The sequence below is a fragment of the Sorex araneus genome, chromosome X (assembly GCF_027595985.1).
Source record: "Sorex araneus isolate mSorAra2 chromosome X, mSorAra2.pri, whole genome shotgun sequence".
Classification (NCBI taxonomy): domain Eukaryota; kingdom Metazoa; phylum Chordata; class Mammalia; order Eulipotyphla; family Soricidae; genus Sorex; species Sorex araneus.
This window is the reverse complement of record NC_073313.1, coordinates 145700405-145716262: the sequence shown is the minus strand read 5'-3', so window position 1 is coordinate 145716262 and position 15858 is coordinate 145700405. Positions and strand designations below refer to the sequence as shown.

Here is a 15858-nt window from a genome sequence, read left to right as displayed (position 1 = left end):
TCGGCCCAGGTGCCCATACCTCTGCAGAGCCGGTGGATGTGGAACGAGCGAGAACCAGAGACAGCTTTAGGAATTGGGGTTCCAGCAAGTGCTTGCACCCATGTATGGAGACTGTGAACTAACTTCGACTACATGCTGTTCCAGGAAGGGAAATTATTCATTTTCAAACTTAAATCTTCACGGACTTAATTACTATAATACAGAAATTGTAAACCGCGCGACATTTTATCTCTTCATTCTCATCAGTGGAAAACTTATTATCAAATATTTCCCTGTTAATAGAGCTGTATTCTTAGGGGATAAATTCCAACAAAAATAGTGAGTCTGTTTTGAAACTCTAACAACAATAGTGAGTTATGTGTTGAAATCTGGAATGTAATCAAGGTAAAGAGAAAGGAAGTGAAATTATCACTCAAGTATGGGGTGGGTTGGGGGGTGAGGGGTGGGATCTATACCTTTTTTTTTGTTTGTTTGTTTTGTTTTTGCTTTTGTTTTTGTTTTTATTGGTGGTGGAATATGGGCACTGGTGAAGGGATGGGTGTTTGAGCATTTTGTAACTGAGATATAAGCCTGAGAACTTTGTAACTTTCCACTTGGTGATTCAATAAAATAAATTTTAAAAAAAAGAAATATAGCTGCTCCCCAGGATAGTATAAGAAGAGAAAAGGTACATAAGTCATATCACCAGTACATGAATAGAAAGAAGGAAACCATTTTAGACCTCAAGGCACAGGAAGCTTCAAGATATGACTGTTTACAACTATACAGGTTTGCCTGGATTAATAGCTTGAAACTTCTGAATGAGGTAAACTGAATCAGTTAAGGAAATTGCTTAGATGGGTGGTAGGGATCAACATAACTAATTTCAAGGCTAACAGACATGGACATTTTTAAAAAGGCATATTATAATGCGTTGAAAAGTTCATGAATTGGGTATTGAATAACTTATTTGGTATAACTACTAAGATAACTATGAATGGAATAGCACAATATGCCAGCTTTGAAAGAGTGTAGAGAAACCCCATTCCTGAATAGTAAATGAGGCAGCTGATACTCATATTGCTACTGCTGCCGCTAAAAGGATGAATATGATTATTACTTCTTGCTACTACTATTATTACTACTAATAAATACATCGATAGTACTAAACTATTACTTTTTAATATTAATCCAACAACTTATTAAAGGTCAGTCATTTATTTCAGAGTAACTTTCCCATGCTACTGAGGCTTGGATATAGATAATGGTACATGTGTTCCTTGTTGGAAGGGGGGAAGTTAGAGGTCAGGGATTCATCAGCAAAGAATAATAGGGAGCAAAAAGTGAACTCAGTCTCTACTAAGTCCTTCTATAGCTCAGCTCCAGAGAGGTAATACAGTCCTCTTTGTATAGGGTTTACACAAACTAATTGGTCATTTTTACTAAACCTAATTTACACAGGGTATAACCAATAAGATTGCAGAAACAACTTAGGATGGGGATAGGTAATACATATAAATATAAGTCATTGCATAGGAGATATATCAACAGACAATACAGATGGTAAGGAGTATACAACACAGATAATGTAAACCAAGACAGTGTGGAGCAAAACAGGACAGACAAGGCAGTAGCAGGAAGAAATTTTCGAGGAATAGAATAAGAGGGAGGAATGGTGATTGAGTTGCTGCCTAGAATGTCAGGTTTCCTGTTTCTGCAGTTGCTGAAGACCAGAGAGATATACCTACATGATTTCTAAAATAAAGATCTGTTAAATTTAAAAAGGTGCAACACTTAAAACATCTGGGGGCTGGAATACAAACCTGGATGTTAACTTGTTCAGCTGTAACACCTTATAAGACTGACTTCAATATATCAAATACACAGAGGTACCAAGATCTTTTCCTTTCTCAGATTTCATAAGTCATTTGGGATAGAGATGTACATACTACAACCTGGGTGAAATACAAAAACACATAAAATTCCTTTTTCTTTAAAAATTGGCTAACTCAAGGACTTAACAATGAATTAAAAACAAACTATTCATTTCACAATGTACAAAGAAGTATTCCTAAAAACCCCTGAAAATTCATATGCCAACAGTGAAGATAAACCCAAGTAAAAAGTCCCTTCCAGTTAAGATTTTGTTCCTCTGAACACTGGATATTTACCTCTTCACTCCTCTCAAATGCTTACTTGTGAATATTTTAGGAAGGAGATAGTTAAAGAGTCAAGCCAGCTCTAGTAATGTGTAGCAAAGGGGGAAAAAAGCATGGGTGCAGTCAGAGAGACATGGATTCAAGTCACAGGTACATTTACTTTTGGTATGATCTTGAGCCAGATATTTTAGCCCCTTGGGCTATAAATCCTATACCTATAAAATAAGTAGAATAACATTTAACCTGAATGATTATTATAAGGACAAAATGAAACAACATATTGGAGTACCTAGTAATTATAAGGCCCTTATGAAATTTTATCGTTGTCAGTTCAAGATTTATAGTTCACCCATTGCCAGTTTTTTTGAACTGCTGGCCAAGATATATAAGCAATGTTCTATAGTTGGTACTCTTCCATTACCACTCCCTTTTCAAGGCCTCTTCTGAGTTTCTATTCCTTCCATCAAATCTGGGCCAACATTGACGACAACAGCTCTTGTTCTTTAAATCAGAACATGAAAGGGAAGGTGTTCAGGTTCATTCTTTAGCACTCTTTGGGTCGATCAGAGCAGGGGTTGTTTAGTCAACTACCATTCCCTAGCTCCAATGAAACCTAAGGTCCTCACTCTCTAGTCTAGTCTTTGATCCTTGTACAAGGAAACACTTAACATTGTCATGATCACGTATGTGGAACACCTATTCTACTGGGTTCTCAGTCGCTTCTCCTAATTCTCAATAATATTTCAATACTTGTGCTTTTGAGGCAGGGGGGTGGTGCAAACTCGGTGATGCTCAGGGTTTACTCCTGGCTCTGCACTCAGAATTCACTTATGGTGATGCTTGGGGACCATATAGGATGCTGGGAATGGAACCCAAATCAGCTGTATGCAAGACAAGTGCCTTACTCATATATTAACTCTACAGTCTGTAATCTTTCAAAGTTTGTGGTTGTAATTGTGCTCAAGAAAATCAGAGCAAAACCACAGATCTGTCATATTCAAATATACTGAGGTTTCATTGACTACTGCTTCTTTGGTCACAATATGCACACCTGCCTGTTTTAGTTATTATGCTAATGTAACAAAGAAGAAAGACCAGATTTCTGAAAGGTCATATTCTGAAAAAACATATTAAAAGATTAATCTGTTCTTCACGGATGAGGACTCAGAAATTCCCTTTGGCTGTAAGGCGCTGGTAAATAACTTCCACTTGGCTCTCTTGGTCTTGGTTTTGTGGTAACTAAGCTTCTCAGAAAGGATAGAGCTAGTAAGAGTTCAATATGGTCATTGGAGTATATTTTCACTAGAAGCAGAATTATTCCGATTCAGTAATTTCCAAAAACGTTTTTAGGGCAGAGAGTCTTTGATATTCCTCAACATTTCAATATCATGTTCAGAGTTTAGTCTTGGAAGTGACTAATGCACTTCAGTGGTATTATTTTAAAGGCATCTCAGACATGGCTTAGGTATGTGTACAATTTCATATTCTCTCTCTGCATCTGTCTCTATCCCCTCCTCTTCAATCTTCCTCTCCTTACCCCCTTGTTCAATCTTCCTCCCCAGGTTTTTGCTCTCTAAGCATTGTAGTCAGCACACTAGCAGATCCTCCCCAGAAAACAAGTAGAAAAGCCCTTTCTCTCACACTGGCCACATTTCAGTTCACAAACATCAAAGAAATTACGTCCAGGTATTTGTGTTGGAACAGAAGCAATTACACTTTGTCTTGCAGCTTCCTTTCTAGATACAGGAATCAGGTATTCTATGATTCATATTATTGACTCCCTTATTACATCAGTTGGGTTCTTTACTTTGAATAAAATGGCAAATTAGAAAAACTAACAGTTATGTCTGGAAGTTTTCTATTTGTTGGTGAATATGTTAGGCAATAAAACAGGATAAAAGTTTTAATTTTTACCCCTAAAATGAAAACCACCAGAGCTTCCAATGATAAAGTCCTTTGTGAGACCATGTGCTGCAATGCATAGTTGCTTAGAGACCTGTAATTTTGTTTGGGTATGGCTACTCACATGGTCTGCCTATCTCTCCAATAGTACACTAGGCAGTTTTATTCAATGATTTTGAAAGGCCCTTATAACAGAATAGTGTTGGGGCTGGACTGAGCTACCAGGATGAGCCCAGTGGTTTGGATGAGGTTAAACATATTCTTTTGGCTGCCTTAGTAAATAATTTCCTAAATTATAACAAAATTGTCACTCTTCCTTTTCTCACAGATCCCCGGTTCTGCTTAAGCTTGTTTGTTGTCAGTATGCAGATCCTAGGTACTAAGCCTGTTTGTTGTCAGTATGCAGATCCTAGGTACTAAGCCTGTTTGTTGTTAGTATGCAGATCCTAGGTACTAAGCCTGTTTGTTGTCAGTATGCAGATCCCAGGTACTAAGACTGTTTGTTGTCAGTATGCAGATCCTACATTGCTTTCCTGTATACAGAAGAATTTTGCATGATCTTCCTGTAACTTTTTTAATGGCTTTACTGTATTAAGCCCTATGAATTATAGAATGGTAATAAAAGGAAACTTCAGGGCTCTCTACCTTTGTCTAGACCCTCCATGAAATACATTTCTTCCGCATTCCTTGTCTCAGTGCCTCCGACCGCAAGAATGTTCACGCAACAGAATAGTTTATGGATTTTTAAAATAATATTTATCCACAGGATTATGGTTCTTAGTCTTTATTTGTCACAGACCCACATGAAATTCAGTAGAATGTTATGGCCCACTTCCCCACACAAGGCATACAGTTGTGGAACTAGGCACATAATTTCAGACAATTCATGAAGCTCCTGGATTCATAGACACCAAGTTAAGAACTGATTCTTTTATGAGATAAAGGGCTTTTTTGTAGAAGGCATATATGAAGCAAAAAATGAAATTCTTGCACAATAAATACAGTCTGTCTTTTTAAAAGCCTGTTTTTAGTTTCCGTAGCTTTCTTGATTGCTTGTCCAGGAAGCTATTAGGGAAAAAAAGGGAAGAAAATATTCATACAGACCAAATTTACATGCAAAACATGCTTTGAATATTTGTTCTAAGTAATATAGGAAGCTTCTAATCCTTCCTGGGACCACATGGAGGATTTGGGGAGTGCATCATCCAAATTGTCTCGTCCAAATAGACAGGTTCTTGGCAACAAACTTCATTACCAAAGTTCCAGCCTGGCACTAAAATTCTTAGTAAGAGATATGTTAATATTCACCAATATCCAGCAAACATTTCTATTTCCCTACTTCAAAGGTAATCAATGGACCCAATTTCAAGAAGTTTTGAGTTCAGGGCAAAACATCTGAGATGGTGCTGGCCCCAAACATCTTAAAGTTTGGTGTAATTTTGAGGAGGCATAGAAGAGTTGAAAACTGAATTCTCCTTTTCTACTCAAATAACTGCATAGTTTGTTTTAATCAGGCTGGTTTGAGGAAGTCCAGCCATTCACAGTCTTAAAAGAACTCAACATAGACTTTCTGAGGGAATGAATACAGAATACAGAGAGAAAATGCTTGTGTAAGACTTGTGTGTCTTATATTTGAGCATCCCAGAACCTAAAGGTACAGGCAAAGTAAGGATGTGTGCTCTTTTGCACAATAACTCAACACAAAATATTTGTAGGAGATACTTTCAGAGCCTGTTACTTGAGGTCAGGTCTTTAAAATCCTGAAAGAGAAAGAAGAGAGTCAGGAATTAGCTATGATCAGTGAAGCATGTAACCAGTGTGCAGTGTGGCTATTGATAGCGGCTAACTCTAAAACTGGAAGCTAATCTTCTGAGGGGCTAGCTAAGAAAAGTTGCCTATAATCAGAACCTCAGAAATAAGGTACTGTAACACATTGTTACAGTGCAGAGCTGAAAATTTCATGCCTTTGGCCTCAAATCTAATGCTCAAAAAGTCTACAGGGAATTAAAATTCTGATAACTCTGAATTTACCTCTTACTTTCTTTTTTGGCCACTGTCTTTATGGCTCTGTAATAACTTCATACCTCCTCTGGCTGGAGGATGGCAAAAGAATGTCTATCCATGATATTCTGAGTACTGGCAACACTAAGAAGATGTTCTAGGTACCTCGATTCCACGTAAATGTATATATTGGTTTATTTCATGTTAACAAACTTACAACATGCAAGTAATGCCACAGTCAAGACATCAGAATTCCTCGGTAGTAAAGGGTATTTACATGACCTCTGGGGTGCCTGTGGCGATTCCAAATTATTTATACTCCTGACCTCAATTACTCTATTTGTTGAATAAATATACATATTATATCTTATACTTGGGGAATTTGATTTGAATCAAATGATATAATAAGTGCAAAAGTGCTTTCCATTAGACAAAAATAAATTACTAAGAATGAAGTTTGGGTGGATAAGATTGAAATAGTGGTTTTCCCCGCCAAAGAATAAAGTCCCTTTATAAATACTGAAGACTAACTCTTCAAACTCAACACTGAAAGAGAGGTTATTGATAGTCTTACAGACACAAAGGATGTCCAAGTTATAAGAATCCAATCTTCACATTTTATAAATTTTGATATATAGGTTCAGAGAAGGGAATTTAATTGTATAGAATAGTATGTCTAGGATTCTAATAAGCTTTATTCAAAGGAAATTTGTAAAACTATAGTTTGGTCATGAAAAAATTATAGAAAGAAGACTATAAACAGAGAATCTCAGAATTGGAAGACCCCAGGGTCTGGCAATTATAGGGTGATAAACAGAGGCATGATGCTGAGTTTGTATCTCTGCACCTATATGGTATTCCAGTCCTTGAATATTTAGATTATATAACGGCTTGTGTGTAATGAGGTTCTGTAGTAATGGATATTCCATACCTGTGATTTCAACTCTCATCTCCAGGAAGTCTTCCTTGAGAACTGTTGGTAAATGAAAAAAAAATTCATTAAGGCTCTAGAAATCAGAATTGGAAAGGTCAAACAAGGAAATGTGTGACCCTTCTAGACTAGTGTGAAAGAGGCCATGAGAAGAAGGGAGAAATTACTCCATCAAGTTATTTCTAAGGATCCAGCTCCATGCTTATAGGTTGGGCTACCTTTCTGGAAGGTTTAGAGCATCCAGTGTCCCAAACACAAATATATTGGTGCCAGAACAATAATGTCAGATTATGGGAACTAAAGGAGCCAAAGAAATCGACTCTAAATCATAGACTATATTTTATGATTATGCCTATTGGTGATTAAGACAAGAAGGGAGGGCAGTGACATTTGAAAGACCAAAAGAGTATTGACCAAGCTCTTGATGTACTTAGCTAATTCTTAAAAGAGCACTGATTTTGACATAGAAGGAAAGAATACTGGAGAATCCCCTATATTGTCATCAAAATATCCCAGACAGTAACTGGTTCTAGGGTTCTACCCTAAGGATTATTATTCTCTTCTCTCTTCATTCTATTTACACATAATTGATTAATGTTATGCCCATCTATAGTATCATCAGCAGCATATACTTTCCCTCCTTCAAATGCTACTATTCACACCGAAGTATACTTGAATGCTCCAGTGGAATTATACAAAGGTTTATTCAAGAGCTCTACCCCTATGCATGACCAGCCTCAGTTACCAGTCTAAGTCACATTTATCACAGGATATTTTCTCTGAACGTCCCACAGGATTTTTTTTTTAAAAACAGTGTCCATAATTGAATAAAGCAAATTTTCCATAAAACCTCTACTTAATGATAATTACCACATATTCCATTGCACTGGTTGGGCTTTGTTCTCTTTTAATTCTCTAATCCGCCATCACTGAAAATTCTGCAGGGTATTATTGATTATAACTCAAATCTGTTTATTCCAGCCCATTCTTCCTGGCAATTCCAGGAGGGTCATCAACTCATCAGGATGATTAGACTTACACTGACTCATCTTAACTTCACATCTGTTTTCTCCATTACAACTAGAATTGTTTTTCTTGACCCAGCAAGCTTAGAATATGCATTATCTTTCTTTAAAGCCTTTTATGGAGTATTTCACTATTACATAAACTACTATTTCACTGTCATGCCGTTGCTCATTGATTTGCTCGAGCAGGCACCAGTAACATCTCCAAGTGAGACTTATTGTTACTGTTTTTGGCATATCGAATACACCATGGGTAGCTTGCCAGGCTCTGCTGTGCGGGAGAGATATTCTTGGTAGCTTGCCGGGCTCTCCAAGAAGGACAGAGGAGTCAAACCCAGGTTGGCCGCGTGCAAGGCGCAAGGCAAACGCCCTACCCACTGTGCTATACTCCAGCCACATATTTTATATATATATATATATATACACATATATATAAGTGGCTGGAACCAAATATATAAATATATGTTTGTGTGTGTGTGTGTGTGTGTGATTACAGAACTGAGAGTGCCAAGTCAGAGGGGGAGTGGGTGAGACAGAGTTGGGAGCTGGATATATGGGTCAGTGAACTGAATGGAACATAATGATATTGGTGAAGTGTCTTGGGCACTGTGATGGGAATAAGGTTAGGTAACTGTGTACATCAAAACCATAACATTAACATTATTATGAACAGATTACTCAAATTATAATGATTACTTCTTTAAAATGGGTTTGCCAAGGACCTATGTGGAGTTATTAGAAGGGGCCTTGAGGCCTCGGTGGAATAACAATGAATAACATTGGCGGCAAGTATCTGGAACATTAGCTAAACTGTTCATATTAATGTTATAAATCCTGGCATCCAAAGAGATGTTGAGAAAAAATAAACATAAAAATTTAAGTCTTAAAAAATTAAATCTTATGTGTATATATGTATACATACATATATACATGTATATATGGGTGTATGTATATTTATATGTGTGTATATATGTATGTATGTGTCTATCTATCTACACCTTTGATCAAAACTGAAGAGAAAAGCTTTCCCCAATAATTTGACATGAAGTATTCATAATATAAAATTAAATATATAGAAAGAGCGACAGAAAATTATAAAATTACTTTCAATATCAACTTCAGTTTGTAGTCTAGGATCCGTAATACCTACACCAATTTATTTTGTGCATCTTGTTATGTGTGACTTAAACATACCAATTAGGAATAAAATAAGCAGATATAAATCCAAGTTACAAAGGAGCTGGGAAGATTGCTCAAGGGGCTGCAGCACATGTTCGGCAAGCACAGGGACCTGGATTCAATTCCTAGGATTATACAGCCTCCCAAGCACCACCAGACTAGCATTGGTGACTTCAAGAACCACTGGAAGGGATTGCTTCCAAAATACTCCAAAACAAAATTAAGATAAAAATAAATATTTCCCAACATAGTTCACCAAAGTTATAGCAATGGCTAATAAATACATAAAATGATACTCAACAGCATTATCAGGAAATACAAATTAAAACCACAATAAGGCATAACTTAATATACATGTACATGATTGTATTTATATGACAAACTAGAAAAGGTAAACAATAGGGAGAAAGACAAATAAGTCAGCACTAGTTAGGATTTCAGGGAAACACTGGACTAAAGAGACACAAAGGAATGATTGAATTTTTCTATATCATGATTGTGATGGTATTAATGAGATTATATATTTGTTAAAACCTGTAGAACTCAGTAAGATACATGGAAAAAAATGCTCCACACCACTAATCATCAGGGAGATGAAAATAAAAACAAAAAACTATTTATATACTATGAACTGTAACACTGTCATCCTGTTGTTCATCAATTTACTTGAGCGGGCACCAGTAACGTCTCTATTACACTCAGCCCTGAGATTTTTTAATTATATATATATATATATATATTTTATTGAGTCACCGTGAGATAGTTACAAGCTTTCATCTTTGGGTTGCAATCTCACAATGATCAAACACCCGTCCCTCCACCAGTGCACATTCCCCACCACCAATGGTGACTCGGGGCTGGAGTGATAGCACAGCGGGTAGGGCGTTTTCCTTGCATGTGGCCGACCCGGGTTCGAATCCCAGCATCCCATATGGTCCCTTGAGCACCGCCAGGGATAATTCCTGAGTGCATGAGTCAGGAAGGACTCCTGTGCATTGCCAGGTGTGACCCAAAAAGAAAAAAAAATGGTGACTCTATCTGGGCCTCGGATTTTGTTTGTGGGAAGGCATTATATTACCATTTCAATCTCCTCAATCATGGTAGGTCTGCTTAGGTATTATAGATAATCTTTGTTCAGCCTTAGGAGGTTATAGGAGTCCAGGAATTTGTTCATTTCTTCTAGGTTCTCTTGTTTCATAGAATAAATATTCTCAAAGTAATCTGATGATCCTTTGAATTTCTGTGATTTCTGCTGTATTGGTTCCCCTTTCATTTCTGACTCAGATTATTATGTTTTCCTCTTTCTTTATGAGTCTTGATAGATAGTCTTGCTATTGATCTTGTTTATTTTTCCAAAGAACCAGCTCTTGGTTTAAATTACCATCTTATTTTGAATTTTTTTGGATTCCAGCCTGTTAATTTATGTTCTAGATTTTATTATTTCATTCCTCCTGCCTGCTTTGGGCTCCTTTTGTTGTTCATTTTCCAGTTTCTTAAGTCTCACGATCAAGTTACTTATATAGGCTCTCTCTTCCATTCTGATGAATGTTTGTATAGCAATGAACCTTCCTCTTAACACTGCTTTTGCTGTATCCAACATGTTCTGGTATATAGTATCCTCATTCTTGTTTCTATGAATCTTTTTAAAAAATGAATTATTGTGAGATAGACCCTTACAAAGATGTTCACGATTAAGTTTCAGTCATACAGTGTTCACACACCCATCCTTCCACCAGTGTACATTTTCCAGCATTAGTGTCTCCAACTTTCCTTCCATTACCACCCACCTCACCCCTTGCCTGCCTCTATAGCAGGCACTTCTCTCTCTCATTCTCTCTCTCTTTTTGGCCATTGTTGTTTGCAGTACAGATACTGAAAGGCTGTCCTGTACATCCCTTTTTATACTTTTGACACTTAGTTCTTGTCCAGCATGAACATTTCTAACTATTATTGTCATATTCGTCCTTTCTCTATCTTACCTACCCTTCCTCCCCACACACACACTTGTGGTAGATTCCAAAACTATGGAATTAAATGCAAAAAATAAAAAAAAAACTTCAGAACTCTTTCAAATACTAGGCACAAAAGTCAGATCAAAATGGATTAAAAGGCTCAATATCATATGAGGATCCACAATGTACATGAAATAAATAGTGGAAAGAATCCTTCATGACGTTGAAGCTAAAGGCATATCCCACAGATGCAAAAAATACAGTAGAAATGACATTTTCACTTGTATGTTTATTGCAGCACTATTTACAATAATCAGAATCTGGAAAAAACCCAAGTGCCCCCGAGAACAGATGACTGATTAAAGAAACTTCGGTACATCTACACAATGGAATGCTATGCAACTGTTAGAAAAGATGAAATCATAACATTTGCATATAAGTGGATGGTCATGAAGAATATCATGCTAAGTGAAATGGGTCAGAGAGAGGGACAGACATAGAAAAACTGCACTCATATGTTGAATATAAAGTAATAGAATGGGAGACTAGGACCCAAGGATAATAGAGATAAGGGCCAGGAGGATTGCTCCATGTCTTGGAAGCCAGCCTCACAATAAGGGGGAAAAGGGAGCTGGGATAGAGAAGGAACCACTAAGTGAATGATGATAGAAGGGCTTGCTCGGGATGGGAGATGCGTGCTGAAAGTAAACTATAGACTAAGCATGATGGCCACTTACTACCTGTATTGCAAACCATAATACCCAAAAGGAGAGAGATAGTAAAAGGGAATGTGCCTGCCACAGAAGCAGGGTTGTAGGGAAGATGGAGTGGGTGTGGCAAGAGGGATACTGGGAATATTGGTGGTGGAGAATGGGTACTGATGGAGGGATGGGTACTTGATCATTGTATGACTGAAATGTAATCACAAGTTTGTAAGTCTGTAACTGTATCTCACTGTGATTCATTAAAAATATAAAAAAATTAAAAAGGGAAAAATAAAAAGGAACAATAAAAATATATGAAACACGACAAACCAAGCAAGTAGAAGTAAAGGTAAACCAAAGGTAAACAATAAACTAAAGTTTCTTTACCTCAAAAGAAACAGTGACCAAGATTTATTTTTATTTTTATTATTATTTTTTAAAATAAATTTATTTATTTTTAATTAATGAATCACCGTGAGGGTACAGTTACGGATTTATACACTTTTGTGCTTATGCTTCCCTCATACAAAGTTCAGGAACCCATCCCTTCACCAGTGCCCATACTCCACCACCAGTAAACCCAGCATCCCTCCCATCCTCCCCCATCCCATCTCCCCCCACCCCACCCTGCCACTGTGGCAGGGTATTCCCTTCTGTTCTCTCCCTCTAATTAGCTATTGTGGTTTGCAATAAAGGTGTTGAGTGGCCACTGTGCTCAGTCTCTAGCCCTCATTCAGCCCGCAACTCCCTTCCCCCGCATGGCCTTCGACTACATTATAGTTGGTGACCCCTTCTCTGAGTTGCCCTTTCCCCAGAGTGTGAGGCCAGCCTCCAAGCCATGGAGTCAACCTCCTGGTACTTGTTTCTACAACTCTTGGGTGTTAGTCTCCCACTCTGTTATTCTATATACAATAGATGAGTGCAATCTTTCTATGTCTGTCTCTCTCTTTCTGACTCATTTCACTCAGCATGAAACTTTTCATGCCGATCCACTTAAATAAAAAATTCATGACCTCCCTTTTTCTAACAGCTGCATAGTATTCCATTGTATAGATGTACCAAAGTTTCCTCAGCCAGTCATCCGTTCTAGGACATTCGGGTTTTTTCCAGATTCTGGCTATTGTAAATAGTGCTGCGATGAACATACATGTGCAGATGTTCGATTATACTTTTTTGCCTCTCTGGGATATATTCCCAGCAGTGGTATTGCTGGGTCAAATGGGAGCTCAATATCTAATTTTTTGAGAATCGTCCATATTGTTTTCCAGAAGGGCTGAACCAGTCGGCATTCCCACCAGCAGTGTAGAAGGGTCCCTTTCTCCCCACGGCCTCTCCAACAGCGGTTGCTTTTGTTCTTTTGGATGTGTGCTAGTCTCTGTGGTGTGAGGTGGTATCTCGTGGTTGTTTTGATCTGCATCTCTCTGATGATTAGTGATGTAGAGCACTTTTTCATGTGCCTTTTGGCCATTCGTATTTCTTCCTTGGTAAAGTTTCTGTTCATTTCTTCGCCTCATTTTTTGATGGGGTTGGATGTTTTCTTCTTGTAGAGTTCAATCAGTGCTTTATATACCATTGATATCAACCCCTTATCTGATGGGTATTGTGTAAATATCCTTTCCCATTCTGTGGATAGTCTTTGTATTCTGGTCACTGTATCTTTTGCGGTGCAGAAGCTTTTTAGTTTAATGTAGTCCCATTTGTTGATCTCTGTTTTTACTAGATTGCTTAGTTCCGTGTCACCTTTGAAGATACCTTTATCTTCAATATCGTGCAGGGTGTTGCCGACCTTGTCTTCAATGTACCTTATGATTTGTGGCCTAATGTTGAGGTCTTTAATCCATTTTGATCTGACTTTTGTGCATGGTGTTAGGTCAAGGTCTAAACCCATTTTTTTGCATGTGGTTGTCCAGTTGTGCCAGCACCATTTGTTAAAGAGGCTTTCCTTGCTCCACTTCACATCTCTTGCTCCCTTATCAAAGATTAGATGATCATACATTTGGGGTTGTGTGTAAGGATATTCCACCCTGTTCCATTCAGTGACCAAGATTTAAAGACAGCCCATAGAATGGAAAAAATATTTAGTCAAAAACCAACTGATAAGGGGTTAATATACAAGATATACAAACCACTGGTAGAACTTTACAAGAAAAATACCTTCCAACCCCATCAAAATTGGGGAGAAGAAAGAAACAGATACTTCCTCAAAGAAGAAATACAAGTGGCCAAAAGGCATATGAAAAAATGCACTTCATCACTAATCATCAGGAAGATGCAAATCAAAACAATGATCATATACCACAGAGAGTGGCACACATCACAAAGAACAAGAACAACTAGAACTGGCTCAGATTTGGGGAGAAAGGCACTCTCTTCCACTCTTTGGTGGCAATGCTGACTGGTCTAACCTTTTGGAAAACAATATGTGCATCCCTCAAAATACACTAGAAATTGAGCTCCCATTTGATACATGATCTTTCAATTTCCTCTTTTACTTACTTCCTTTCTGACCCACTGTTTGTTAGTAGTGAACTATTTAATTTACAGGTGTTTAAGGTATTTCTCCATTTTTGTTTGTAATCAACTTCTATTTTCAGAGCATCATTGTCTGAGAAAACAGTTGATATGTTTTCTTTTTTTAGTGAATCACCGTAGGGTACATTTACAGACTTAAAAACTTTTGTGCTTGTGCTTCAGTCATACAATGCTCAAGTATTCATCCCTCCACCAGTGCCCATTCTCCACCCCAGATGATCCCAGCATCCTCCCCCACATGCCCTCCCCCCCACCTCTGTGGCACAGCATTCCCTTTTGTTCTTTCTCTCCTTTTGGGTGTTGTGGTTTGTAATAGAGGTACTGAGTGGCCATCGTGTTCGATCCATAGTCTACTTACAGCGCGGATCTCCCATCCCAAGCGGGTCCTCCAACTCCACTTTTCCTGGTGTTTCCTTCTCTATCTGAGCTGCCCTTTCCTTCAGCATGTGAGGCGAGCTTCCAAGCCGTGGATCAAACCTCCTGGTACTTATCTCTACTTTTTTTGGCTGCTAGTCTCTTATTCTGCTACTTTATATTCCACAGATGAGTGAAATCTTTCTATGTCTGTCTCTTTCTTTTTGACTCATTTAATTTAGCATGATACTTTCCATGTTGATCCACTTATATGCAAAGGTCATGACATCATCTTTTCTAACAGCTGCATAGTATTCCATTATGTAGATGTACCAAAGTTTCTTTAACCAGTCATCTGTTCTTGGGCACTTGGGTTTTTCCTATGCTCTTGAGTTTGTCAAGGTATGGTTTGTGTCATAGCATGTGGTGCATATTGGAGAATGTTCCACATGTATTGGGGAAAGATGTGTATTTGGCCTTTTGAGGATGAAAGGTCCTATATATCCATATCTATATACATATATATCTACTAAACTTCTCTCTTCCATTTATTCCCTCGAATAAAATATTTTCTTGCTGAGCTTCAGTCTAGAAAATCTATGAAGAGGTGAAAAATGTGGTTGAAATCTCCAAGTACTTTTGTGTTGCTATCAATGTCTATTTTCAAGTCTATTAGCAGCTGTTTTAAGTATTTTTCTGTTCCCTCATTAAGTGCATATATGTTTAAGAGTGGGAGTTCTTTTGGATGTACAGATCACTTGATGATTAGGAAATGACCTTTACTGCCTCTTATAACCTTCCTCAGCCTGAAGTCTATGTTTTCTCATACTAGTATGGTCACCTCAGTTTTTTGAGAGGCTTATTTGCTTGAAGAATTGTTTTCTAGCCTTTGGCTTTGAATCTGTGTTTTGGCTGTTCAAATGTGTTTTTATCAGGCTGCAGAGTGTTAGGTTCAATTTTCTAATCCATCCTGCCACTCTGCATCTCATAATTGGTGCATTAACATTGAGGCCTACTGATTATTGTGATGTGTTTTGCCCTCTTTCTGCAGGAGTTTGGTGTGTGAGGGGGACTTTTCTTATCTTAAATTAGCTCGTTTAGTTCATCCTGTAATTTCTGAGTTTTTGTGTATCACTGAAG

At 37.7% G+C, this 15858-nt stretch overlaps 1 protein-coding gene across 2 annotated transcripts in view; it reads right to left on the bottom strand.

Moving 5' to 3' along the window:
• Positions 1–4808: 4808 nt before the first annotated feature.
• OPHN1 (oligophrenin 1) overlaps positions 4809–15858 on the bottom strand; it is a 530418-nt gene continuing 519368 nt past the window's right edge. For both annotated transcript variants that reach the window (XM_055122033.1, XM_055122034.1), the window contains exons 24-25: positions 6973–7014; positions 4809–5800 (exon numbers count right to left, since the gene is read on the bottom strand). In XM_055122033.1, coding sequence (XP_054978008.1) covers positions 6981–7014 — 34 coding nt within the window. In that variant the 3' untranslated portion in view covers positions 4809–5800; positions 6973–6980. The remainder of the gene's footprint in view (positions 5801–6972; positions 7015–15858) is intronic.